At 55.0% G+C, this 26897-nt stretch overlaps 7 protein-coding genes across 7 annotated transcripts; 5 read left to right on the top strand and 2 right to left on the bottom strand.

Annotated features, from left to right (window-relative positions):
- Window positions 1-8070: 8070 nt before the first annotated feature.
- MAM_07966 (cytochrome P450 ClCP1) lies at window positions 8071-9638 on the top strand (the record flags this gene model as incomplete). Its single annotated transcript, XM_040826764.1, has 3 exons — window positions 8071-9096; window positions 9171-9337; window positions 9464-9638. 3 exons carry the CDS (start codon window positions 8071-8073, stop codon window positions 9636-9638), a joined length of 1368 nt encoding a protein of 455 aa, XP_040675192.1.
- Window positions 9639-10627: 989 nt separating this feature from the next.
- MAM_07967 (uncharacterized protein) lies at window positions 10628-12576 on the top strand (the record flags this gene model as incomplete). The annotated part of the gene is made up of 3 exons (XM_040826765.1): window positions 10628-10771; window positions 10866-12060; window positions 12134-12576. 3 exons carry the CDS (start codon window positions 10628-10630, stop codon window positions 12574-12576), a joined length of 1782 nt encoding a protein of 593 aa, XP_040675193.1.
- A 374-nt stretch (window positions 12577-12950) lies between these two features.
- Window positions 12951-14016, top strand: MAM_07968 (Emopamil-binding protein; the record flags this gene model as incomplete). Its single annotated transcript, XM_040826766.1, has 3 exons — window positions 12951-13535; window positions 13623-13758; window positions 13826-14016. 3 exons carry the CDS (start codon window positions 12951-12953, stop codon window positions 14014-14016), a joined length of 912 nt encoding a protein of 303 aa, XP_040675194.1.
- A 339-nt stretch (window positions 14017-14355) lies between these two features.
- Window positions 14356-14629, bottom strand: MAM_07969 (glucose repressible protein Grg1; the record flags this gene model as incomplete). The annotated part of the gene is made up of 2 exons (XM_040826767.1): window positions 14356-14449; window positions 14508-14629. The coding sequence occupies 2 exons, from the start codon at window positions 14627-14629 to the stop codon at window positions 14356-14358; spliced, it is 216 nt and encodes a 71-aa protein (XP_040675195.1).
- Window positions 14630-18966: 4337 nt separating this feature from the next.
- MAM_07970 (uncharacterized protein) lies at window positions 18967-20150 on the top strand (the record flags this gene model as incomplete). Its single annotated transcript, XM_040826768.1, has 2 exons — window positions 18967-19089; window positions 19155-20150. 2 exons carry the CDS (start codon window positions 18967-18969, stop codon window positions 20148-20150), a joined length of 1119 nt encoding a protein of 372 aa, XP_040675196.1.
- Window positions 20151-20541: 391 nt separating this feature from the next.
- Window positions 20542-21711, bottom strand: MAM_07971 (dolichyl pyrophosphate phosphatase; the record flags this gene model as incomplete). The annotated part of the gene is made up of 2 exons (XM_040826769.1): window positions 20542-21198; window positions 21439-21711. The coding sequence occupies 2 exons, from the start codon at window positions 21709-21711 to the stop codon at window positions 20542-20544; spliced, it is 930 nt and encodes a 309-aa protein (XP_040675197.1).
- A 606-nt stretch (window positions 21712-22317) lies between these two features.
- Window positions 22318-24469, top strand: MAM_07972 (RING finger protein; the record flags this gene model as incomplete). Its single annotated transcript, XM_040826770.1, has 2 exons — window positions 22318-22948; window positions 23037-24469. 2 exons carry the CDS (start codon window positions 22318-22320, stop codon window positions 24467-24469), a joined length of 2064 nt encoding a protein of 687 aa, XP_040675198.1.
- Between the last annotated feature and the right edge of the window lie 2428 nt (window positions 24470-26897).

Raw genomic sequence — 26897 nt, forward strand, 5'->3', positions numbered from 1 at the left:
AGAATATCTTTTAGTGCTTAAATATTTTATAAAAGTATAGAATTAATATCTCTACTATTATTACTATTAGAGATAAATTTATTATAAAGATCTAGAAGTTTATAATTATTATTAATATTTTTAGTTCTAAGCAAGCTAACTAGAATATTTATTATAATAGTTAATAAAGAAAGAAAAGTATAGTAAAGTTAAAAAACTAGATTAAATTAAATTAAGATTAAATTAAGATTTAATTCTAGTTAAATTTATAATATATTTAAAAGAGAATCTTACTAAGTATTAATAGAGGAAAAAACTCTACTCTCTATATATATTTCTTAATTATTAATAGTAGTCTTTATAAGTGCAATTTAACTTCTAGCTAATTAGAAAGTAGTAGGCGCCCTATAGCAATAGTCAGGTCAGGTCAACTACAATAGTTAGGTCAGCTGAGGTAGGCGAGCAATAGTCGGGTCATCTGCATTCTCGTAGTGGTATGTCTCCCAAGAAGTCGACAATGAACCCGAAGTAAATTGGCGGGATCTTACGTGCTTTTCGGGCCAAAAATCCTCGCGTATTCTGGGACAAGCAGGCAGGCAACAATACGTGCCTCGATCTCTGAGCAAGGAGCCAGAGGGTCACGTCGAGTTCGAAGCTGCCCCCAAAGCCATGATCGAGGAGTGGGCCACATGGGTGTTTCTCAACAGACTGGTGTTGCCTCATCACGCTGTCAGCAAACCCTTCCACGGAGCGTTGCGTGAGCATGCTGTGCAGTCTGGCCTAGTCTCATAGTGCATGGCGGTGGATGATGGCATCTCTTCCGTTGCGGGGAAATAATCAAGGAGTCTGGCCAACGAGAAACGCATACGGAGTACATACCACGACAAAAAAAAGGAAGCTCGGTTGTGGCAATCTCTTGTCTTTTGCCGAGACACGACGGCAGCCCTGGCTGGTATGCAGCAAGGGGCTCCAAGGAGGCAGCACCAACGGTGGACATTAGCCATGGTTCTTTCATTCATTTTTTTCCCTTTTTCGCTTGACGAGGCACCCGGAATCGCTGATCTCTCAGAAATGACACGGCTGTCGTGAAAACCAACGCCCTGCAGAGTACAAGTCCTAGCTAGCGTAGCACACGGCTACACTCGATGACTTTGTCCTGGGCGACTCGCAAGTAGCACATGGAAAGGGCTCTCTCTTCTTTTCATGAGAAAAACGAGCTCGGCAAATCTCGATAGTTTACATGAGGACAAGGTGCTAGTAATGGTGGGAGAAACACCAAGCATGCACAGTATGTACATTGCCACGCAGGGTTGCTTCACGATGCATGCTCTTCGGCTCAGCCAACTCAATCAGGGCATCAGGTTCACTTTAAAATGCGGAGTAACGACGGAGTAGTAGTACTGAGGCTGGTCAGCACACGTACCGAAGCCAAGGGTTACCTCTCGGGATTCAACACCGCGTGCACCATCATGCTTGGACATGGATGTAGTACTCCGTACGTACATCTGAGACGGATGGAGGGACTGGCCAGGGGTTGATCTTGCTTTCACAATTTCACCCCAAAGTGCTGTACGGAGTTGGACTACAGAGCAGCATTGTGCTCCGCAATACGGAGTACTCCGTCCTGGCTCCGTGGTATTATGTCCGTATCCACGAGGCCCGTTGGGCAGGCAGTCGGAGACCGAAGGACGAGGTTCAGACACACACACTCTCCCTCTGACGCACACGCCCCAGCTTCCAAATCTTCGGGTTGTGATGGCCGGGCTATTGTTAGAACACGACGCAAAGGCCGCTTTGAACTTGACTCGTCCCTCGGGCCTGTGAGTGAATGCATGAATTCCACATGTCTCTCTCTCTCCTGGGCCCGGCCAGGCAACACACACACCCCTTGCTTTCTGGTCGGCCAAACTCTGGCCTTTTTGGAGAGTCAAAATCAAGGTCTCTCCCGTTGTGTTATATTGAACTTGGGATGGGCAAGCAGGAAGGTATGTCTCTAGTACGAGTTGGAGTACATTTATTTATGTTTATACATGACTTGGCCCCCACACTCTTGGGGGATTGTTTTTTGTACGGAGTAGATGCAACGCCATCTGCAATCTGCACTCGGAAACGGAGCAAGTACATTTGCAGAGCTTCCTTCCACTGGCGTGTTCTTCATTTCAAATCATGCAAGTCACTGACCCGAAGGCTAGACGGCACACTCAGGCTCCCCTTGGTTCAGCATACGTACTTCGTTCCCGCTGGCAGAATGTGTGCTGAAGAACGTCGTGGGCTGGTCTGGTCTTGCAATGCCTGTCAGCCGGTTGGGTCTGTTTTTTTGCAATCGGAAATCTGATCCAGCCTTGATGTCTGCTGTACCCGGCTGGGCTGCCGTCGGGAACTTGTCTGCTACAGCTGCCATACCATCATCGCCTGGGCATCTCGTACGCGGAGGAGCCCCAGAGTCTGGACGAGAAGACTCGCTTCGCTGTGCTTGACTGCCCACAAGAGACTGCTGGTCAATCAATCTCAAAGCCCCAACAATCCAGGTACGACATCAGGGCCTTGGTCGAAACGACACCCCCTGCATGCTCGCTGACCCATCCATTCCTTGCCCGGGTGCTGTGGCCTGTGGCTCCAAAAGCCGCAAGCAGCGATTTGGATGATTGACGCGCCTGGTTCATCAGGCGTGTCTGGTGCAACATGGCCACAGACAAATAAGGAGGTCAACTGCCAACCATGATGAGCCAACACGAACGAGTACTCCGTATTGACGGGGCTGCGGTCCCCGCGAGGCATTGGCATCCATTCGCCATGCATCATCCTCCACGGCCAGCCGGACAAAAATGCTTCAGTTGCTCGCAACGAGACACTTGTCGAGGGCGAACAGCAAGCAGCCCCACGGCAAATGTTGCTTCAACTCACCCATAGGAGCTGTGGACGGGACCACCGGAGCTGGAGCCCCGTCCTTGACCTAGGAAGAAAGACTCTTGGACCTCGGGCCTTGACGACGACGACGACGACGACGACGACGACGACGACTAACACAAGACGTACAAGGCCATCAAAGGATGCGAAATCAGTAACACGCACAAGAGATGGAGCCTAGTCCGCCTGCCCATGTTGCTGACGGGTTACGGAGTAACGTATAGTTTGCCGCGTTGGGCTTACCCATGTTGCCACAGTGCAGGTCTGCATCCCGGGGTGAACGAGAGAGTCAAGGCCGCACGAGAGGAGAAGTAGGGGTGGCAGTGACTTTGCAGAGCGTACAGAGACCGCTGCCAGCACCCAGACGTAGCGACGAGGACTTATCGCCCGCATTGGACAGGACAGGGTCTTGTTTGGCCCGTGGCCTCGGGAAGCACTGGAAGTACTCTGTAGAGAAAAAAAAAGAAAAAAAAGAAAAAGAAAAGGAAAAGGGCAGGCAAGGAAGACGCGAGGCAGCGACTGTGGTGCCAACTCTTGGGCTTGCGACTCCTTGGCCACGCCTAGCGACATCGCTAGCCAGTGATGATTCTTGAGTTGGGCAACTCAATCCCGTCAACTTGAGGTGTGCCGAGTTCCAATGACTTGCAAGGCTAATTTTCACATCTTTATTTTAACGTTGCTTGTCCTACCCAATCTATAAGTAGTAATAAGCATTGGGTTCCAGATGCCTCACTCTGTCTGGTCTGGCAACACTCCCCTGCGTGGCCTGACCCTGGGTGCTTCCTTTTTGTGCCCTTGCTTCTTCCCACACCCTACTCCGTACTCCGTCGGGACAGAACAGAGCACGACAGAGAGACAAGTGGCCGTCAGAATCCAGCCGCGTCTTGTCTTGTCTTGTCTAGCAGCACCCTTACCCTTCCTTGCCTTGCCCCATCTGCCAACAGATGGGGAATCGAGAAAATTCGCAGAATTGGCTATCGCGACGCAATATCCAACCCAAGGCCCCCGAAACCTTCTCTCTGGACTTTCAGTGTCGCTAGTCTTACCGCAAAGGACGTGGCCTTGCCGATGTCCCTCAGGGGCCAGTCATTGCGTATCAGGCAGACTAGCATCCCAGCGATGAATGCATCGCCAGCACCGACAGAACTGCCAAGTAGGAGCCGAGGAGACCCTCCAGTTAGCATTGACAGGCAACGCGACCGTGGCGCAAATCGTAGGCGTGCGCCTCCTGGGGGAATCGGCATTTCTCCCACTCTCTGATGTCGCACGAGAGTCTCTGCGAAAACGCCTGACGAGTTGGAACTCACTCTACGACAGGTATTTGGCCAAACTCACTCTCCACGGGCCGGTGGAGACAAGCTCCGGTTGCCCGAGACATGACCGTCGCCCCGTCGGCACCCCAAGTGCACAATCCAAGTGAACTGCATAGGCCAAGTCAGCCGAATCGGTGGAAAGGGAGGGACCCGAAAAAAAGAAAAAGAAAAGAAAAGACCTGCAGGGCGGGTTCTCGCCATGGGGTGTAACTTACCCTCGGCGAAGGCGTTCCTTTGTGAGACATGCTTTAGCAGACTCGTGTCCTCGGCTCTGGACATTACATATGATTGCCCATCAGTCATCAATCAGCATGGTCGTTCAGGCATTGTGTCTGAGTAAGGCGAGGGCGCAGCAGAAGCGGCGGGGGAAAGAAAAGACAAGAAAAAGAAAAGAAAACAAGGAAGAATAGGTTGATGAGACGACGAGAGAGGACTGAGTACAACCTGCCAGGGCTATCTCACCTCTGCCCACGCTCGGGAGTAGAACACAACATCCGCTTCGTCCGCGAGTTGCCCTAGCCCCTCTCTGCCCGGCTTCTCGATCTCGACGCTGATGTTTGCTTGGGGCAGCTCCCGTCGCAGTAGACGCATGCATGTGAGGGTTGTGTCTGGGATGCGGCCCTGTTGTTTCCCCCCCGGGTGCAGAAAGCAAAACAAAAGTCATCAGTCACAGCTCCTCTGCAGACAGAAATACTACAGTACAGGCGCCAGATCTTGTAGCAAAAGGAACAAAAGTCGGTACTCACCTCGAAGTGCCACCAGGTCTGCTGCTGCCCTTTGAAGCCGTCTGCAATCTGGGCAAACTCATCACACGTCATTTCCGGCAACGCGTTGTAGTTGACAATAGTCCGGCTATCGTTTTGCTGGCTCCTAATGATGTAGCTGCTCGCAGCCTCCGTATGTTCCTCCCGATACAGGCAATGCTGGAAACTGACCGTGGTATCTCGTCCAAACGACGAGATGACTCGCCTGGTGCTGGGGCAATCGTGGCGCGGCAGACACGACACCAAGTGTAGTTGCGTGTCGTCTTCATCTGTAATCAGCTGCTGGAGCACCTCGAGTGAGTTCGGACAGTTGCCTCCCCTGCGAGTCTTGAGATTCGTCGCCCGGAGCTTGGCATCTTCTTGCGGGAAGTGAGGCACGCTGCAGGGTATGTCAATATGAGCAAGTGGCTCGTCGAGCAGGGGGGGGGATGACTTGCCTGAGGATTGTGTCTAGGTAGCACGCTCCAACAAGGATGAGATGCTTCATTTTTTTTTTTTTGGTGACGTCAGATATCTGCTTTTCTTGACCTGCAGCAACGAGGTTCAAGTGGGACACGACAGCAGAGAGAGGTGGTGTGGTGGTGGTGGTGGTTGAAACTTGCATGCTTTATCGGTCCTTGGTTTTCCCGAGCTGTAATAAATTGCATGTTGATTATATTATCGCGAAACAAAGTGTTGGTGGCGGGTTGTATCTAATAGTAGTGCTCCGTAATCATGTTTGGGCCATGTGCATGGAATCACTAATTACTCGTCGGATCTCAGCGGTTGATTATTGCCAATGGTGGCGTTGAAACATGTACCAGGCTGCCGACCCTATTGGCATCATGACCAAAGGGGCTCACCTCCAAATACACACTGCCTGTGTGTTTGAAGGCGGTGTCGTCTTCGTGGTCCGGCCTTGTTGGTCGGGTTGTGACGTGTCTACCCTGGCCGTTTGCACCGCCCGGGGAGCCCCGACTAGCAAAGGTGGGGAGAGACGAGTCCTGACAGAATCCCAGGGCTTGTTTCTTGATTTTGTGGTAGCTGACTTGTTTGTGCGCTCGAGTTTCAAGGCAATGGAATGGGACTTGACGACGGGTTGGACCCGATGGCTTGTATAATACGTCCTCGTTTCGTCAATTTGTCGCCGTGGTCTGGAGTAGTGAGTAACCTGTGCTGCTGCTCGTCCAGTATAGCCATGTAGGCTGTAGCTACCTTCGGTGAGCCACGCCGGCCTGACACCTTTTGCTGAAGACATATGGGATATTTCCCCTCAGCAAGAGCAGTTCCTGTTTGCCGAGCATTTCAAACGCATATCTGCTGTGCTGAGTATATAAGCACAGCTGACCGTGCTGTCTCTATTCGAGGGCACCTGTGCTCGGAAACACCTCTGTTCGCCATCCCTATATTTGAAGGCGCAATTTGAAGCTGGTATTTCCCGTGAAGAGACGCGAAACGCTTCCTCCCAATGCGAGTAAGTGTAACCCATGGGTGGAGCATTCCCTGAAGACTTGGCCAAATCTCCATCGCCGGTTTTCGGTGACCATTGATTGCCTTTGCCTTGCCCCATCAGTCATCGCCTCCCTTGTGGCGGCCATGTTCGGAAGCATGCCAAACCGTCCAACCGGAGTCACGCCGCGCCACCAAGACCGTCGGGAGTTGCCTAGACTCCAATGCGGGAGGCATGTCATTACTCAATATTGTTGGCGGGGAATCACGCGCAGATGGCGGAGTTTCCTCCTGCTGAGCACTCGGAGTATTCCCTACCCAAATGGCTTCTGGAGGCACCCATGTGAGAGTTGCGTTGGTTGCAGCTTTGAGATACTTCCTCCAGACCACAGTTCTACCCATACTATGGTCCTTAAGACAAGGAGCAAAATCAAGATCCCGGCTAATGCTTCTGGCACTTTTGTAATTTTCGAGGTAAAAGTTTATCATGGCTACGGTGCCCGTGCCTTCGAGTTCACGTTTCAGCAGGCAGGCACGCTCCGAATATTGATACGGAGCAATTTCCACCCTAAATGCTTTCGGGTTTTCGGGTCCTTGGGTTCATCGGGGAGGGCCGAGAAAAGTCATTCCAGTCATTCGAGCGAGCCCTTTTTCGTCTGTAGCCGCTAGTTGTTTATCCTTGGCGACTCACGGAACTCATCTAGGCGGAACCAAAGTCCTATGTTGCTAATTTGCGTGCTCAGCAACATGCTTCTGGCCAGCACCTGGTGGATGTTGCTGTGTGTATGAGATGTAAATAGTATGCTTGATGGATTACTCTGAGACAAGCCCGTCCGGTGAATACGTGCCCTCCGTACCCCATTCCAGATTGACAAACTGACTAGACAATCAGCATTGATCAGGTCTCGGTGTGAGCAGGCACAAAGCCCAGCTCGCGGTTACTCACTTTCCGAGAGGACTGCACAACTGAGGATGCAACGTCAGTCCCCAAATCACACCGCCTGTACGGATTTTTAGTTCGTTAGCGTTGTCCATCCACGCGAAACTCCGCAAGCGTCTACCCACTTAGCAGCACCGGTTTCAAATCATAGCGGGAGCGTCTCAAGCGGATTGTCCGCATGACCGCGTCAACATCAAGAGGCGGACCAAAGACTTGGTCGCCGGTATTCGTTCACCGAAGAGCTGCAGAGAAGATTGCGCCATGATTAGCGGTATAAATAGAATGCCGGCGAGATATATCGCGGCCATGTAGACATTTTTGCCTCCTCAAGAGCATTCACGTCTGAAGCCACACAACATCACGAATTGGCTGCAAACCAGGCCGGACAGTTTTTGTGCGTAACTATTCGAGCGACGACGATTCTTCTTAAACAGCGTCATCGACCACCGAGGATCCGAGGGCAGTGATTTATCGTGTTCCCTTGCGCTTTGATCTGCGTTGCGCATGATACCCAGCAATCATGGTACAGCTGGTTGAGGTTGCAAGCCGGCTTGGGCTCATCGCAGGAGTCTTTTCATTATGTGTCAGTATTCCGCCTAAATGATCAATGATTTTGAACAATGTGTTCTGGGCATTCCGTACTCAACCGATGTAGGTCATTGCATATACTGCAGGCTACTGGATATACAACCTGTGGCTGCATCCTTTAAGCAGATACCCTGGACCTCGGTTCTGTGCAATGTCTCGAATCCCTTACCTACGGTCTCTGCTCAGCGGAAAGCATCATGTCACCGTATTTCAACTGCACAAGAAGTACGGGCCGATTGTCCGCATTGCACCGAATGAGCTTGCTTTCAGTGATGCCGAGGCCTGGAGGGATATCATGGGACACAAGAACAATGCCGAAGAGTTTCCCAAGTATCGTCCCCTCTATCGACCAGGCCGAGCTGTACTCACGCCACAGGACATAATATACTCAGGCCGGGACGAACACGCCGCATTGCGGCGGCAGCTATCTCACGGGTTCTCTGACAAGGCCATGAGAGCCCAGGAGCCCCGTATCCTGCAATTTGTCGACCTCCTCATCAAACGGCTACACCAGTGGAACAATAATGGCAAGAGCCCCATTCGCATGGACTCGTGGTACAATTTCACCACATTTGATATCATTGGTGATTTAGCCTTTGGAGACTCCTTCAACTGTCTGGAATCCTCCGACTACCACGAATGGGTCAAGTGTATTTTTGAGCTGAGTCGTCTGGGAGTCTATTTCCAGGTGGAAGATTATTATCCCTTGATGAAGCGCATCGTCAACCGAATGCTTCCGAACCGGGCGCTTGAGAGGCAAAGCTTCCACAACACGGTCAACAAGGCCAAGTTGCAGAAAAGAATAGAAGGTGGTGATCGGGATGATCTGATAGAAGGGCTCCTGAAAAAGAAGGATGAGTGGAACCTGTCGATGGAGCAGTTAGAGTCGAATTCCACACTGCTCGTTATTGCAGGATCTGAGACGACGGCCACAGTCCTCTCTGGTGTCACGTACCTGCTCGCATCCAATCCTCACACCCTTGAGCGCTTGACCGATGAGGTTCGATCGACGTTTGACAGTGAAGACGAGATTACCATCGAATCCGCCAGCCGACTTCGTTATATGCTGGCTTGTTTAGACGAGACGCTGCGAATCTATCCACCCGTGGCAACCTCGCTTCCAAGAATTACTCCAGAAAAGGGTGGAATTGTTGCTGGGACATTCTTTCCCCGAGGTGTGAGTGGCTTATCTATCCCCCAACGGATGTGACAAGAGATGAACGAAGCAAACGAGTACTTACCCGACACCAGACTGTCGTAGGCGTCCACCATTGGGCTGTATATCACATGGAAGAGCACTTCAAGGATCCCTTCAACTTCCATCCGGAACGATTTTTGGGGGACCCAAAGTTTGCCAACGACAACCGAAAGATCTTGCAGCCATTCCACGTCGGGCCGCGAAATTGTATTGGCAGGAAGTGAGCATCGCACCTGCCCAGTTGTCTTTTTTTGCCATCGTCCCTCAACGCGCGCACATGATCGTCTGATTTTCACATGGCAGAAAAAAAAAAAAAGACACGCAAAGCAATGCTAACGGACTGCAGTTTGGCATACGCCGAGATGCGACTGATCCTCGCGCGTGTAGTATATAATTTCGACATGAAACTTGCGTCCGAGAGTTCTGGGTGGCTGAACCAACGAGCCTTTACGCTGTGGGAGAAGAATCCCTTGATGGTGTACCTCACTCCCAGAACTGACAAGGAGAAGTCGGCACTGTGAAAGAAGGCATCGTCATCTAGTAGTACCACTGCCTCGAGAAAATAAAATATTCTGGCGCAAGGGCTACCGAGGTAGAGCGGGTTTTGCCACGTTGTCCAGGAAACGGCTGGATGCCTCTCCCATTGTCCCGTTGTACATGAGACTGCTATAGTGAGGATGTTGACGTGGACACTCTGATTTTGTGTTGAACGAGTCCAATTTGCGGCAGTTTCGCCGTGCTCAATGCTCAAGGGATCAATCGTGAATAACACGACTTTTGTCGCGCCCCCACTCCCGTCGGGTACCCGAATGGTTTGCCTTTCACACGGCTGATGTATGCTTGTACATTCCTCTGCGCCCTCAGGAGCAATCAGAAAACTTCCTTATCCAACCTGGTCAATCTATGGTCTGTCCTGTGCTTTACAAATTTGGCTTGCCAAATCTCCGCCTGCAGTTTCTTCGCAGGAAGTGAGTCCTGGGACCTGTGACCTGTCCTCTCGTGACGTCGGGGACGAGACGACGGAAACCTTGTCTGTGGGGCCGGCCGTTTGCTTGCATTCAATTCAATGCAGCATTTGCTACTTGCTATTTGCTACTAGGCCCCTTGGATGCGGCCATCGATACCAAATCCCGCGCTAAAACTTTGAGGCGGAATTCGGAATTCCGCGGTGGCAAGCTCGACGAGGCAGTGGCCTGCGCCAGGCATTAATCATGACTTATGCCACAGGTACGCTTTCATCTCTAGCTCCTCTGCTTGTAAGTGAACTTTGTCAGCCTCGGCAATGCTCTCCTCGCCGTACCAGTCGCACGTTGGCCTGTCTCTAGGCCTCGCAAGGACAACCACCCTGGGCAGCTGATCGATTGACTGCCACACCTGGACCGATCGCAGCTCGGATGTCACGGAGTACGGAGTACCGCGGTCGATAGAGCTCGATGACTTTGGACCCCGCCATCTTGAGACAGAAGCACCGCCGCCCCGCAGGACGACGAGACAAAGCGACTTGCCAACGATGAAGGACGGCGACGGCGACGCCGACGGCGACAAAGGCCGAAGGGCCAAGGCGACACCGCCGAGGCACGCAACCTATGCTGAAGCGGAAAAGAACGCCGACGTGTCTGTGGGCGACAGCGACGACGACACCAATGCCTTGGAGGTGCGAATGTCCCCGTCGTCCCAATTGAGGCCGCCGCACCTTTCCTGCCGCGTAGAGCTGACACAAGCCGTGCGAATGAGTTCCCTGCCTCTAGGTGACTTTCGATCCCGCGAATCCATACCGCCGAAAGAGTTCTTTGGTGGCATCAGAGGTAGTGCCGCCGTATGCACACCGGCATCCTGCGACCACCAGGCGCGACCAATGCCTCGTCCATCAGTTTCTGGACAGCCAGCGCCGAGCCAACGCCGCAGTTTCCGACTCTGGTCAGAAACGATACCATGCCCATCCCATATACGCCAGCCCCGATGAGCACGATGAGAGCCCTGCCGACGGGACCAGACAAGAGGACAAGGACGACAGACTTTTGGGATCTAAACACAAGCCCAGGCAAGGCTCGCGTGTCGAGGTAGATGTCTCTAGTCTCGAGGGAGGTCGAGTTGGACAGGCCGACCAGGAGGCCTGGACCCGCATCATGTCCAAGAGTGCCTCGCAGCTGGATCTGACGCAAAACGAAGATGTTCACAGCCGCATGCTCACCAAGAAGCAGCTGAGTGACATGGCATGGGGTGTTCGTGAACTAAGCCGGAGACTGAGCAGCATGCGGATCCGCTTTCACGTCAAGACCATTTTCCTCCTCACCAAGGTGTACGACCAAGATCTTATCCCCAAGACAAGAGACTTGACCAAGTGGCTTTTGCACAAGGAAAGGGACGTTGATTACGTCGTGTACGTGCAAGACAAGTTGAAGACGAACAAGAAGTTTGACGTGGCCGGAATTCTGGACGACGCCGCCAAGAGCTACCCCGTGGACCTGGCCACAGCAAGGGCGAGTTTGGAACGACGACTCCGGTACTGGGACGAGACAATGTGCAGATCGCGGCCGCACATGTTTGACTTTGTCATTACGCTTGGGGGAGACGGCACCGTCCTCTACGCCAGCTGGCTCTTCCAGCGCATCGTCCCTCCCGTCCTGAGCTTTGCCCTCGGCAGCTTGGGCTTCTTGACCAAGTTCGACTTTGGAGAGCACGAAAGGATACTCGGGTCCGTGTTTGACAAGGGCGTTACTGTCAGCTTGCGCCTTCGTTTCGAAAGCACAGTGATGAGAAGCATCAGGCGAAAGTACCCTGACGACGAAAAGGAGTCGGGCGAAGACGACGACGATCTGCACAGGCGCAGGGACTTGGTCGAGGAGTTGATAGGGGAAGAGAGAGAGGACGAACACACTCATCGACCCGACGGCACGTATGAAATCCTAAACGAAGTCGTCGTGGACCGTGGACCGAATCCAAGTAAGGCGCCGCCCTCTTGTTCTGACCGACGGGTACTTGTGTGTGTGTCAGACGCTCTAACAGACTGTGCCAGCCATGTCATACACTGAGATATTCGGAGACGACGAGCATTTCACCTCCATCCTTGCGGACGGCGTGTGCGTGTCCACACCAACGGGATCCACGGCGTACAACCTCGCGGCCGGAGGCTCACTCTGTCACCCCGAAAACCCCGTCATGCTGGTGACTTCGATTTGTGCGCACACGCTGTCATTCAGACCAATCATTCTGCCCGATACGATTGTGCTCCGCGTTGGCGTGCCGTACGACGCGCGAACGGCATCGTGGGCGAGTTTTGACGGCCGTGAGCGGGTCGAGATGAAGCCTGGTGACTATGTGACCATCAGTGCGAGTCGGTTCCCGTTCGCGTCTGTGCAGACGGAGGGCCGGCGAAGCGAGGACTGGGTGAATAGCATCAGGGGAAAGCTGGGATGGAACACGAGACAGAAACAAAAGGAGTTTAAGCAGTGGGATTAGGAGTGTCTGTAGTGAGTGGAATTTGGCCTGCTCGAAAAAGGCAAAACCACAGGATCTGACGAAGCCGTGGACGGTTGTGTACAGATGATTCTTGACGATTTAAAGTAGCATCGTGTCGGTATATAGGGTGGAAATGGGAGTCGGGTTTCCTGTACACGGGCACACAATGTTTGACAGACGACGAATGTGCTGCTGCGAGGTCAAGGATGAGGCTTGCTTTGCAGGCCTTTTATTGCTGTCGATGCCTTGTCGTCGCGAGTCGAGACGGGAGCTCTAGTTGCCGCTTGTACTACGAGAGGCGGAGAGCATTGCGCCTGGTCCCCTTGGAGTAGAAGTTGGGGCAACTAGGCCAAGTGGCTCAGGGGTCAGCGCACATGGACGAAGACTCGGTGGAGCTCGCCTCAAGCTCAGCTCAGCTCAGCGACAGAGGAAGAGCCAACGCAGCGCGCGCCCTCACGAGCAGCCAACACCAGCAAATCGGCCGCCTCCCTTTCCAAGCCGCCAGCCGACTCCTCTCCTCTCCTCTCCTCTCCTCGGCCGCTCACCCCCACGCGACCCTCCCGCCCGGCACCATGGCCGACCTGCCCCCCGACCTCTTCGACCAAACGACCATCATCTCGCTCCTCGCGACCGTCGCCATCGTCCTCGCGGCCTACCTCGCCTCCAAGTCCGTCCTCCCGGCGTCAACATCGGGCACCCTCCGCTTCCTCTTCATCTGGCACCTCGCCGACGCGCTGTGCCACTTCATCCTCGAGGGCAGCTTCCTCTACCACTGCTTCTTCTCGTGGGTGGCGCCCGGGGCCGACGCCGACACGGCCCGCCTGTTCCCCACGCCGTCCAACTTCCTCGGCCGCGAGGACCAGAGGATCTACGGCCCCCAGAGCGGCGGGGACAACCCCTTCGCCCAGCTGTGGATGGTGTACGCCAGGGCGGACAAGCGATGGGCCGGGATAGACCTGGTACGCCCGCCGCCTCCTTCCCAACCGTGACTGAAGAGCTGAGCTGACTTGCTCGTGGTGACTTGTCCCCTTGGCGCGCGGATCCAGGGCGTCGTCAGTCTCGAGCTGCTGACCGTCTTCTTTGACGGCCCTGTCGCCTTGTACATCTGCTACCTGATCAGCCGGGGGAGCCCAAGGGCGCACTTTTGGATGGTTGTCCTCGCCACTGCTGAGCTTTACGGAGGTACGTTCGTGCCGTCGGGCGCGTGCTTGGTCGTGGCCACTCTTGCATTTTGCTGACGTTGAATCAGGATTCATGACCTTTTGCCCCGAGTGGCTCACCGGCAACGTCAACCTCGACGGCAGCAACTTCATGTACATGTGGGTGTATCTCGTCTTCTTCAACTGTCTCTGGGTCGTCATCCCCCTCTACGCCATGTGGTACTCGTACTGCCAAATCTCGAGTGCGTTCAGCGCTCTCGCCGCCAAGAAGAGCAATTAGGGAGGACGCGGGGAGTCCTCACGACGGGCAGGCACAGCTGCGGCAAGCACTAGAACGGGTTGGGACCGCTGGTTTTCACGGACGAAGCAAATGTGGGTTGCGGGCATCACGTTGTGCAAGTAGCTTTGGCTCGCGGGCATCACATTGTGCAAGTAGTTTTGGCTCGCGGGCATCACATTGTGCAAGTAGTTTTGGCTCGCGGTGCGTGTCAGAGCGTCGAGATAAATAACAATAGCTTGAACTGATTGAACTGCAACTATCTAGGGGGTCTATAATAGATATGCCACGTCATTTCAAAAGCACAGTCTGTTCCTCTCTTCCGGCCCCTCAGTAGCCCGTCTAGATCTGCTGCTTGTGAGCCTCGGCCTTGGCATCGTGCTTGTGCTCGTTGGCCTTGTCACCAAGCGCGTCCTTGGCAGCAGAAGCACTGCTGCTGTTAGCTTGCACGTCGAGTGGTGAAGATGAGTATCTGGTCAGGAGGGTGGTCATACCGAGTGCCGAGGGAGGCGTTGCTGTCCTTGGCAACCTCCTTGTTGGTCTCCTTGGAGGCACCGCTGGTGGCCTGCTTGACAGTCTCGGAGACGTAGTTGGCGCCTTGCTTGAGGGAATCCATTTTCAGTGTAGAGTAGGATGTTTTTCTTGATTGGCAAGTAGTGATTTGGTTTGGTCAGGGATTGGTCGTGTTGATGTCGAGAGTGAGAGAAGAGGAGGTATGGGAGAGCCGTCTAGCGGCTCTTTATATACAATTTCGTCACAAACTAGACCGCGGTTTCACGGAGGCTTCCGCAGGGTCCCCCTCATTTCCCGGCAATGACTGTTTTCTTCTCACATGATGAGATGGTAGATGGCATTGCGTCATGGATATTTTGCGAAACCGCCGAGGACATGGCCCGTGTGGTGTTATGGATGCCGGTGGTCAACGGCCGATCCAGGGCGGTTGGGCGGCCTTTCGTCAGAGGTGTGGCTTGCGCAATGGATGACGTCAGGTGGGTGTGGCTTGTGGGTGCTGCTAGCTTATGCAGGCACGGGAACCCACAAAAAGAAGCCGTCATAAATTGCGGGATAACTTCGTGACTGACCTTTTCAGACCAATCTCCTGATGGAGGTTCCTAGCTCCATCAGCCACACGTTGGAGAGGGGCACAGGTGACATAATGACGCACGGCTGTGCGCGGGGGGAGTTAGCCTCGATCGTCTGCCTGCCCTGCCTGCCTCCTTTGATGTGTACCTGCTCAAATAGGTAGTCGGGGCCATGCCGCGACGGACGTTTACCTCCGGTCTTTGGCGTTCTGGGACTTTGCCGTGCCGTGCCGTGTCGTGGCTGCTGCTGGCCTTTGGAGAGGTCCGACGATAGACGTTGCCATGCGGTTCATGTTGGTTCCAACAGCTGCCTCTCTTCGCCAGCCTCAAGTGACTGGTTGAGACCGACGCCGACAAAGGCTGGTGGCGTGCCGCCCGTAACCGCCGGCGCCAGTGCCGTCATGGTCATCGTTCTCGAAACCAATCCTCAGGACTCCGGCAACATATTCGTTGGGTCGTGGAGCTGAGCGTTGTGCCACTTGGAACTCGTAGAAGTATCATTCGAACAGAGACTAGTTGACTCAGCCTCGGAGAGCCTTTCATCCGTGAGGATTCATCTGGATACTACCTGAAGTTGACCCAAGCTAGCCCTCGAGGACGAAGCTCCCGAGCCGTGACCTGAGTTGAGAATAATGCCGACCACGGTAGAAGCGAACCCCAAGATACTGCCCTCGGCACTTGTCCGCCGGGAGAAACATGGACAAATGACAAATACAATATGCTTTCTAGTTTTATATCCTACGCTACGCTTCAAGACATGCTACTGATTTGGCGCAGACAGCTGGTCCAAGACGACTCGGGTGGCTTCCTCCGAGAACTCGTGAGCCATACACAGGGGCTGCTGTTGAGATGGCACGCAATAGACCAAGCAAACTGTCCCTGGGGCCTAGGTGGCGCGTCTGGATGCTTTCCGTCCCCTTTTATAAGCACCCTTAGTACGTATTCTTTCTGTTTCAGTGATGCTTCACAGCCCTATGGCTGACGAATAGGAGCCAGTCGTTCGACGAGAGAGTGGGCTCCAAGGGACGTTAATGCCGGACCCAAACTCACGACTCCACGAGACTAGAGTTCATCCGACCATTTCGTTGCGGGGGTACAGTGGCTGAGCAATTGAACCGCTTCACTTGAACAGTTCTTGGAGGCACCCAGACGGCAGCATGACCTCGAAACTGCGAAAGAGCGAAAGAGCAACGCCGACTGACCTGGGCTGAGGTGGTCATACGCCGCAGTGAGAATCCTAGATTCTAGGGACCGCTGGTGTTGCGCAACTAACGTCCGTGCATCGCTGTCGCGCAGGAAACAAGAGCTGCAGGCCGAATCCTAGGAAACCTGCATATCGGCATGTACGGCAGACCTGATATTGCCTTGGTATCGCGACGTCTTCTGGGCAAACCCCGACGCAAGCTGCCACAGGTCAGTACGAAGTCGGGACGCTGGAGGTTGTAGCAGCGTATGGTCCGGCCCACCGCGAACCAATACGCAGCCGGTGCTTGACGACATGTCGCCTGATGTTGACAGCTCTCGCCTGATGTTGACAACTCTGGGTCTGCAAACAGGAGGCGTGGCTAATCCCGATAAGTCGAAGGCGTTGGCTGTCGGTTTCAAAAAGAGTTGCGGTTTCTGGAGGGTGGACGGGATGGAATTCAAGTCGTGCGTGGGGCCTTCCCTATTGGGCGCAATTTAAGTGGGTACTCAACTTCAGCTTCCTCGCTCGAAACCCCGACTTGTTGCAAGATTGCTCCCATAGTCAAACACCACTCATTCTGAGGTTTTATACCGTTAAGCGGCTCAGGGTTTGACCTTGTGTATCTGAAGCAATTCATGCCGCGCCGCTCCCGCCCGCAAAAGAAACAGAAACGAAATTTGACAGATGACGTGTGGATACCCCGGCGAGGCGCAAATATCGGCTTCATGGTCGCAGCACCGACAGGTAAACACTTCACGCAGACAGTCAAATCAATGGTCGAATGCTGACAGGAATCTGGGCTACACCGCCAGCTTCATCTACAGCTGCCCATCACTAGTTTAACAGAGGTTCAAAAAGGAGCACCTGGAAGGCGTGGCTAGACGCTCGGCCATGGGCGAGATGCGACGGAATCATCGCAACAAAACACAGAGGCGCAGCGTTCAGCCCACCCCTCTGAATCACAGGAGTCAACACCATTGTCTGCCTAAGCTGTGGCACGGTGGCTTCGCCGCTCCCCTGCCAGATGATGTGACAAGATGACTCCTTGTTGGAGGACGGAAGCCCTTTTTCAGTACGTGCTAGGCAGTCACCATGTCTGCGTGCAAACTCCTGACAGGCTTGGTTATCATCTCTAACAAAAGAGATGTGCCTGGCTGCCGTGCTGGATATATCCCCTGGTCCAGCTTTACTATGACAGGCTGCTACGCCTCCCTCTGTGAGGTCGGGGTTTTGCCGTCATCCTGCCCGCCCAGCTCTTCTCCGCAGTCATTTATTGCGTTTGGCTTGTCAAACATGGTTTGCATTCATCTTTCTTTCATTGTTTTGTTTAAATCTCGATTCGTGCCTTTTCGTACGAATCGACTGGGTTGATCCCATCCTATCTTTCTGCTGGATGCTGCTAGTCATCCCCGTAAAACCAAACAACCGCTGTCAGGACAGCCGTTATTATCAACAACAATTCACACCTTCTTGTTTCTTTTCGGAGGTCCTGAACTTTTTTCCGCCGGACGGCTCCGGCTGCGCCCCTCTTCAACGAACCTTCAACTTTCCTTGCCATCACTTGTCTCTACGAGTAACCGGGTTCTGTTACTTTGCTTTGACTCTTTGCCTCCCCTATACACGACGCCAGCCGACTGTATACAACCTCATCACCTTCGAGGCCGTCGAGGCAGCCAGCAGTATAGATGATCTCCAGGGGCGGCGAATAGCAGGCAGCTGGCTATCGGAGCCAAGGCGTCGTGCCTCCTCTGTTCAGGCAACAAGGGATTTCTTTCACCAGTATTCATTTGTCAGCTGGACATCTTTCATCTGCGGCATTTCAAGTAGCCACCAGTTCGACTTCGCCCTCAATGGATGACCATGGCCGGAGGTGGGCAGTCCCACCTTCTTTCGAATTATGGCCCAGGGCAGGGGAGCTCAAGGCTACCGCCGATGGATTCGGCTTCCAAGGGAATAATTCGGCCGCTTTCATCAATGAGGTCACATTTGCGGCGTCCAAGTCAATACGGACATCTTTTGTAATTCTGGCTTGTTTCAATGCTCTGGTTGGTGCCACGACAGCGCTTGGTATTTGTTGGGATTGTTACCTGACTGCGAGGAGACAAGACCCCAACCTTAGGCTGAGGTGAGTGCATTTGACGACTTGAAGTAGGGACGACAAACTGAAAAGCGTACAAATACTGACGTTTGAGAGGAGGCCTTTCTTTTGGAGGTTCCTCGGCCCCGCTGAGGTCTTCCCCTTTGTGCTATCGTTGGGTACCGTGGTGCAGGGGATCATCTTTGCTGCCATTCAGTCGTTTGGCCTGGATGCACTTCTAGTTCTGGGCTGTAAGCCTCTATCACAAGCGATGCTTCCAGGTGAGATGACATGTTCTTGTCCTTGGCAAGGATGGCTGTGCATGTAACTGACCTCGCTCTGCCAACACAGCCTTCTTTATTGTACCGTACATTCAATTCGCATTTGGGCTTGAGGCAGCAGTCCAGGCCCTTCGTCCATACCAACCTTTCTCCCCGCGGCCAAAATGGAGCGTCCCAGCGTGTCTGGCTGGGATATTTCTCGGGCTGGTTATGACTTTCGTTTTGACGCAACTCCAAACACCCCCCAACTTCTGCTTACCTTCGCTCGCATTCCTTCTTCGAAGATGGGGAATCAGTTGCTTCAGCCTTCTTGTTGTAATTGGAGTGATGTTGCTCACAGGAAGTGTCGCTACATTTGTGCGGCTGTATCGTGTTTTGGGCATTGGCGAGCAGCAGAGAATTACCGCAACGTGGATGGCGTGGTTCATGGCTCTGGGTGCCCTGGCGGCTGTAAGTCTACTCGGGGATGATGACTTTTCTTTCTGATACCTCGCCTTTTCTAACTCTCACTGCAGTTCATCATGGCGCCGTTCTTTTATGTGGCGGCTGTAAAAGATCAGGTCCAAGCTGCAGCCGCGCTGTCAGAATTGTCCATGGCTACCGTTGTGGTGTCCAACCTAACGGGCCTCGTTACCGGCGGAATGTATGTGCTGCTTCGGTCAAGCAAGATCGGAAAGCTTGGCCCCAAGGGCTACTTCGAGTTTGACTCGCGGCGGCTTATTGGGCGCCCCAAGTCGAGTATTCCACCCGGCTTCATCTTTACAAGGCAGATGGAGCAGCCCGTGCCAGTGCCTAGGCAATTGTCTTTTCCTGAGCGCCGAGCGAGTAGCCTCTATCCTGACGGCAGGCCTAAAACACTCGCAGTTGGTCTGGCAACTACGACTCCCGGTCCTGTCCTGTCCCAAGAAACACGCACTCAAAAGACCTCTGCCTACGACATGGTCCCGCGAGACACCGTCTCCGACAAGCCCACGTATATCCTCCCAGCCACAGCCTACATACCTTTCAGCAAAGATGAGGCTCTCAACCCATTTGCTGACGAATTTCTTCCCCCTCCCGCCATCCGATTATCAGGCGGCAGACGGAATCGGGGATCATCGCTGGGCTCGTCTGCCAGCGTCCCAATTGGCCTCCGAGTCTCCAACATTGACGACATGCCCGCCGTCCAGTCGTACTACGAAGCTCCGCCATCTCCTCGACCCACGCCTCCGAGCCGGCTCGTTTCAGGCGCGGCCGCTCCCCAGGTGTCAGACGGTCGCGACCTCCCAAGGGATGAGAATTCAAACCAAGACAAGAATAAACAACTACCGCCTGTGCCCTTGGCGTTGACGGGAAATCCGTCTGTGAATGAGGCCGAGGCAGAGAAAGTTCGTCTCGGTACGGCGGCGTACAATCCCCATAGGACGCCGAGCAAAACCAAGGCCAAGATTGGCAGTCCGAATGCGCGACCGCCCGGCCCTTCCCACTCTCCAGAGAGCTATCTTGGCGTCGACAAAGCCGAGTGGATCTAAGAAAGAAAAGAGAGAAGCGGGGAGGACAAGACAACTTCACATAGATGTCGTTTCTCCCCTCTACTACAGGCGGCAATTACATGTTTTCAAGTGTAATCATTTAGGTTCAAGAGGCGTTTTCCTCGTATGGTTGGAAACTCTACAGCGGTCAGGAACACGACCGTCACAGTCGTTATCAGTATCGTCTTGGGCGTTTTTGAAAGTTTGGACGATTGGTCGCGGGGACATGGATGTCGTCGCCAGAGAAGACATGTACAGTACAGATGCAGGGCACGGGGTGCCGGCGGCATGGCCGTTGCCAGCAACAAATGTTTGAAGCAGCAAATTCAAAAATATCGCCGACGACATGTGTGAAACCATCATGGGCGCTAGGGTCATTTACAAAACAGCGTCAGCCCGTCTTGGCCTTGTTCCTCCGCTCCCACTTCTCCCAGCCGGCCTGGCACACATCCTCGCTGACAATCAAATCCCGCAGCCGCAGCAGCCTGGCAATGGGCAAGTCCAGCCCCCACGCCAGCAGCCCCGTCTGCCGTGCCACCGAGGTCGCGGCGAACCAGGCCAGGGCGACGACGACGCCGGCCATGCTCCCGGCGACGACCTGCCTGGGCGTGTGGTAATTCAAGTATATCCTGCTCCAAGCCGTGGCGGCAGCCACCGCGGCCGCGAGAAGCGAGAAGCTGACCCTCTCGAGCACCGACCACGGCCTGTTCCGCAACGGGCCGCCCTTGGAGTCCGGGCCGGGGCTGGCGCGCGGGTGCGGCCTGTGCCGGACCAGCAGGAAGAGGACGACGGACACGCTCCAGAATGCCACGAACTGCGCGTGCGAGCTGGGCATGCCGTAGCCCTTGCCGTGGATCCTGCGCGGCCGCTCTTCCTTGATGAGCCGCTTGAGGAGGAAGTTGAGCGCTTCGCAGCCCAGCTGGCCGGCGAACATGAGTACGATTTCGATCTCGCGCGTGGACAGGATGAGGGTGGTGTACACGATGCAGAGGGCCTGCGGGAGGAGGGCGAGGTACGCGCACAGCAGGGACACTTGGTCGTCTGGGTCCTGGAGGGCGTTTGTTAGCCATGCGGCGGGAGAGGGTTCTTTTTTTTTTCTTTTTTTTCTTTTTTCTCCTTTTTTCTTTCTTCTCTTTTTTCCTTTTTCTTTTTCTTTTTCTTTTTCGTTTCATGCAAGCTCGAGGGAGAACGGCGCGCATGCAGACGCACGTCGTTTGCGACGCCCGGCGGCATTGTAGGTTTCAAACGGGACGATCAACCGCGGGGGGAGGGGGGGTGAGAGACCTACATAGTACACGTGCGTGACGGATAGCGACGCCAGCGGCGCGGTGTCGTCGAGCATGGTCGTTGGGCCGGGGGAGTAGAAGCCGCAGATGCATGCTCCGTATCTCTCTGGTCCAAGGGATTGGGGGTGCGAGGAACCGATCCCCTTGTCAGGTGTTGAGGAGTACGGAAGCGCCGACTCGTGATGGCTGCCAAATGGCAGGCAATGGTGCCTGGCGGCAGAATCTGCGACCGCCTGCCGTAGTTGGTTTGTGGGGTCAAAGGCCAGAGTTGCCATTTCGGGAAGCGATTTTATTGTATTTTCAACACGGGTGTTTTGACCAATTTTTTTTTCCCCAGTCTCCTTTGCCTTCAGTCTCCTTTGCCTTTGTCTTGCGCGGGCTGCTTTCTTTTTTTTTTTTGTTTTTTTCCCTGACCGGCACAGGCTGAACGAAGCTGGGACATGTCACCTGCGTAGGGGCGAGCCCTTGACTAGAAGCACGAAGTGGGAAGTGGGCGGTGGAACCTCGAGGGAGTCATACGGCTCACGCTCACGGTCAACAGCCGAGACGGACGGACGGCACTTTCAAACTTGAATTTTTTCCCACCATCACTGCGTCGATACAATTCATCTCTGGTGCTCTCCATCTTCGCTTTTGACCCGGAGCTCGGTCTGTCCCGTCGAGGGAATATATTCCGCTCAAGCGCCGCCGAGTTGGCTCCTCGGGCCACGGATCTTGCCACGGCCGCACAAGGTCCGTGAACAGATGTATCTCTCGCATTGCGCGACGACGTGCTTATAGCCACGGCCCGACCCCAGCCAGCCGCGGCATGCATTTCACATATTTCGGCGACGGCTCAGACAATGTGACCCCGTCACGCACAGTTGCGCGCACACGACACCATGGATACCGCGGGCGACGACGACGACCCTCGGCTGATGGAGCTCGAGACCCTCGAGGCGATATACCCCGAGATACGGCACGCGCTCGCCCATCCCCTGGGCGCGCCGGGAGAGGCCCCGCCGCGCTTCACGTTTGAGCTGGAGCTTCCCGTAGACCCGGCAGAGCCGGTCACCATTCTCTTCCCAGCGCCGTCGTCTGGCTTGGCGCCGGATGAGCGCCCGGGCCTCGCCTCTGCCTCTGCTCCCGCCGCGATGGCCGCAGAACCACTCGATTCCCTTCTCGTCTCTCACCTGCCCCCCTTGTCGCTGAGGATCACGCTCCCTGACGGGTACCCCTCGCGCAAGCCGCCTGCTGTGACGATTTCCACCACGCCGCAGTGGCTTCCGCGCGCCACGCTTCGCGCCCTCGAGGACGACGGGGCCCGGCTGTGGGAGGAGGCAGGCAGGGACATGGTCGCCTACGCGTACATTGACCACTTGCAGAGGGGGGCAGAGAATGTCTTTGGCGCCGTCGGGACCGGGTCCACGCTCGAGGTCGATGCCGAGCACAAGCTCGCCGTGTTGGATCACGATATCAATGCCAAGAAGGCGGCCTTTGACAGGGAGACGTTTGAGTGCGGGATATGCTTGGGTGAGCACCTCCACGCCTCGCCTCTGGAGCCGTTTCCAGGCCTGCAAACTCGGACGAGGGCGCGAGCGTTGCTGACCAGAGCGTTTAGACCCCAAAAAGGGCCCCAGGTGCCACAAGATGATGGACTGCGGCCACATCTTCTGCCTCCAATGCCTGCGGGACTTCTACGCCGACGCCATCGAGGAGGGCAACCTGTCGGCGGTCCGCTGCGTGACGCCAAATTGCGCCAGGGCTCGCGCAACGTCATCGCCGTCAACGTCCGCGGCAAAGGGGAAACCCAAGGTCTTCATCAGCCCCAGCGAGCTCCTCCAGATCGGTCTCCCCGAGGACTTGGTCAAGCGCTACGTGACCCTCAAGTACAAGACGGAGCTCGAGGCGGACAAGAACACAGTCTACTGCCCGCGCAGATGGTGCAACGGAGCCGCCCGCTCGAAGCGTCATAGAAAGCCACAAGGGCTGGAGTTTGCCGAATCCTCGGGCGACGAGACGCCCGGCACGGTCACCGAGGACGGCGCCGCCCACCATGTTGGCGAAAAGACGAGTGCCAAGAAATTCGATGCTGCGGATTTACTGGCCGTCTGCGAGGACTGCGGCTTCGCATTCTGCAGCAGGTGTTTGCACACGTGGCATGGCGAGTTTGTGCGCTGCGCACCGAAACGCAACAACGGGGAGTTGGCGGAGGAGGAGAAGGCGTCTCTGGAATATCTACAACTACACACGAGTCCATGTCCTACGTGTAACGCGCATGCGCAAAAGACCCACGGGTGCAATCACATGATTTGCTCGCGATGCGACACGCATTTCTGCTACCTGTGCTCGGCGTGGCTGGATCCTGCGAATCCGTATAAGCACTTTAATACGCAGTCTGACGGCAAGGTGACATCTTGCTACATGCGCCTTTGGGAGCTGGAGGCCGGCGACGGAGACGATGTCGGACTGGGCTACGCTGGTGGACGGGAGGCAGGAGGGGTGCCCGTTGGGGGCGAGCATCTCGCGGGAATCGTTCCCGAGGTCGAAGAGCCCGAGTCCGACGACGACTCTGGGTCCGACAACGAAGCGGACAACGAAGCGGCGCTGGAGGCGAATCCCCGCGCCGTTGCTGTTGCCAGAGAAGCGCCTCTCGTCCTTCGCCTGATGGACAATCAGCCTCCTCAGCCTCCTCCTCCTCCTCCTCCTCCTCCTCGTCCCGCCCCAGCAGCCAGAGGACGCGGCCAGGCGCACCACCGCCCCCAAGGTCGAGGAAGAGCACAGCATCATCACCCCGTTCCCCAAGGCGCCCCCCATCGTCGCGGACCGCCAGCGCCACGAGCAGCCCGAGGCCATCATCACGGAGCAGGTCGTGGCAACGCAGCACAGCAAGACGCTCGCGAGGCAGGCGTACCCAACGCACAGCCGGGCGCCCTCGACCCAGCCCAAGAAGCCTGGGTTCGCCGCTTCGTTCAATTGGCACTCCTCGACGTCGAGGACCAAGTTGAAGGGGGGGACTCCGATTCCGACGATGGCAACTGGCAGATCCGGTGACGGGCAACCCCCCTTCCTCCCTCATTTGTGTGCAATGCACCTCGGCAAGGTCACGACTCACGAGGATGAGGGCGCCCGGGCAATCATGTGGGCAAAGACATTCTGTTGGGGAGGTATTTCAGCAGGTCAAGGGGGGCTTTACAGGACCATTTTGCTCGACGGACAATTCAGCGCCACCAAGCGTCTCCTGTCCCAGTTTTGTAAATAGACCCGCGGGCCACGTTTAGGAATACTCTAGTAGAAATCGAATGGCATGGTCAGCGAGCGTGGATCAAGGGAACCCGTCACGCCGGTTGTCCGTTCGAGTAGTCCGCCGGGGGCGACCACGGAAAAGGAACAGATGGATGATGCTACGAGTCTGGGTGCGACTGTATGTATGGCTTCGGCCCACGCACGCGTCTCGTTGGATCGCACAATGGCGGCCGGTGGACTCGGGACTCGTCGACTCGAACCACGAAATGCCGGCGCTTGACGTGCGCCGCGGCCGCGTGACGACTGGCTGAGCCTCGGGACTTGCTGTGAAGAAGAAGAGTCGGCCTCGTCCGCATTACGTGACTGGGGCGTCTAAGATGCCGCTGTTATGCCACCCGCCGGCGCATCTTATATCTTGTACCGTACCGTGTCCCTGACTCCCCTGCAGCATTGGGGGAAATGGCCAGACGGGACTCCGTACGCACACCCATGGCATGGCGCCACAACGGTCGCGCGATAAGTTGTAGATAGTAGCACAGAGCTGCGTTTTCGCACGCCATAGTACCACCTCGAGTCATGTCATTTGTATATCCAACATGGAGGCGCTGCTGGATACGGAAGGAAGATGGGGAAAACGACATCCAACCGCCAGAGCCGAAACGTCTTAGACGCCTCTGTTAATGCAAGGTTCTCATTACCTTGGCGCTCGTCGGACGCGTACGCACTCGAGCAGCCGCAGGCGTGCATTGTTAAGGCTTCCCATTCGCTTGGGGGTCCGAAATGCATTGTCGTACCGGAAAGCGAAAAGGACGACGAAACCAGAGGGAAATGAAGACTGGTTGGGGGTTGTTTCACTCAGAGTCGTCCTGTTCCCCAGCCTGTTCATGGCTAAATTTAGTGTGCCCTTGAGACAAATCTTGTTCCGTGTACGTACGTACGTATAATGATAAAGGAGGCGAATTTCATCAGAAACACCAACGACCCGACAAGGACAAGGCACATGAGAAATCTCGGTCCACTCCTTGTCGCCCCTTGGTTTTGCTCCATAGCATGTCATCGCATCGGATTGCTCCGTGGCCCGTCACCTACTTATCTGACCCCGACCTGCTGGTGCGACTGACAGCGAGAGGATTCGTTTTTTTTCCACAGTCGCCTGCCACGCGTATCAATGTCAGCTTTTGTTTCCCCGCTGTCCTCTGGTGACGAAATCGTGAGGAGCGGACGGAACATGCCAATACCAAACAACCAAAAGGGGCCCGGAACTTCACGCGCGCTTGGGCGAAGTGGGATCGACCGATCATTCTGCAAATCTGAGAACCGACTCCCGGTGTTGCATCGGTCGCCGTGATGGAGGCTGGATAGAGTGTGAAGGCCAGGACAGGGGCCAGGACCAGGGACGAATGAATGGCCAGAGGAACCAATATCCATCCTCCCTCCACTGCTACAGATATGACATACTCCGTACTCCGTACAAGAGCTCTCTCTGTTCGTAGCCAAAGAAACCACCACCATCTGCCAAAAAGTCCCGAATACCACCCTGGGGTTGTTCGTGTGGTTTTTCCCGCCCGGCAAATTCGGCTGACCACGATGAGACCAGAAGTTAGTTAGCATTTTCCAAAATGGGCATTCGCCATGCAGCCATTACGCTCGTCAGCAATTTGGGGGCGGGCGGCGGCACAAGAAGACATGGTGCTTATTTGCTGGCAGACAACTCCGTACGGAGTAAGCTGTCTCATACACATGAAAAGACGCCAGAGTGATGCTGAGCAACCTCTGAACAACTGCCCAAGAACAGACACGCACAGGGGGAGTCGTCATGTGTCTTCAAAGTTACCCGCAACCAGGGACGCAACTCGCTGCTCTGGAGTCTGCACAAGGGCCACATGGGTTCCATCAATATGATAGATTTATTTCCCGCCTCTCCTCCCCAGTACCGAGTATGTCGACAAAGTCTTGCCTGCCTGCCTGCCTGCCTGCCTGTATGATTCGGGCCTTCCAAAAGCTACAGGCGGGCCGGTTCGTTGATGACGGGGGTGGCAAGTTGAGCATGTGCTTCGAGACAAAGGAGAAGGGGGCTCTCCTCCCGTAGCCACAGCAATATACGGGGGTTCGATGTGTACGGAGTACGGAGTACCACTTCAGGGGTTTGCGTCTTTGTGGTTCGCCTGTGCGCATTGTTGAAAGGTTTATCCTCTCCGTAACTACTCAATAGCAGCATCTCCAACGCGTTGGGAAC

This window comes from Metarhizium album, assembly GCF_000804445.1.
Source record: "Metarhizium album ARSEF 1941 chromosome Unknown scaffold_40, whole genome shotgun sequence".
Taxonomy (NCBI): Eukaryota; Fungi; Ascomycota; class Sordariomycetes; order Hypocreales; family Clavicipitaceae; genus Metarhizium; species Metarhizium album.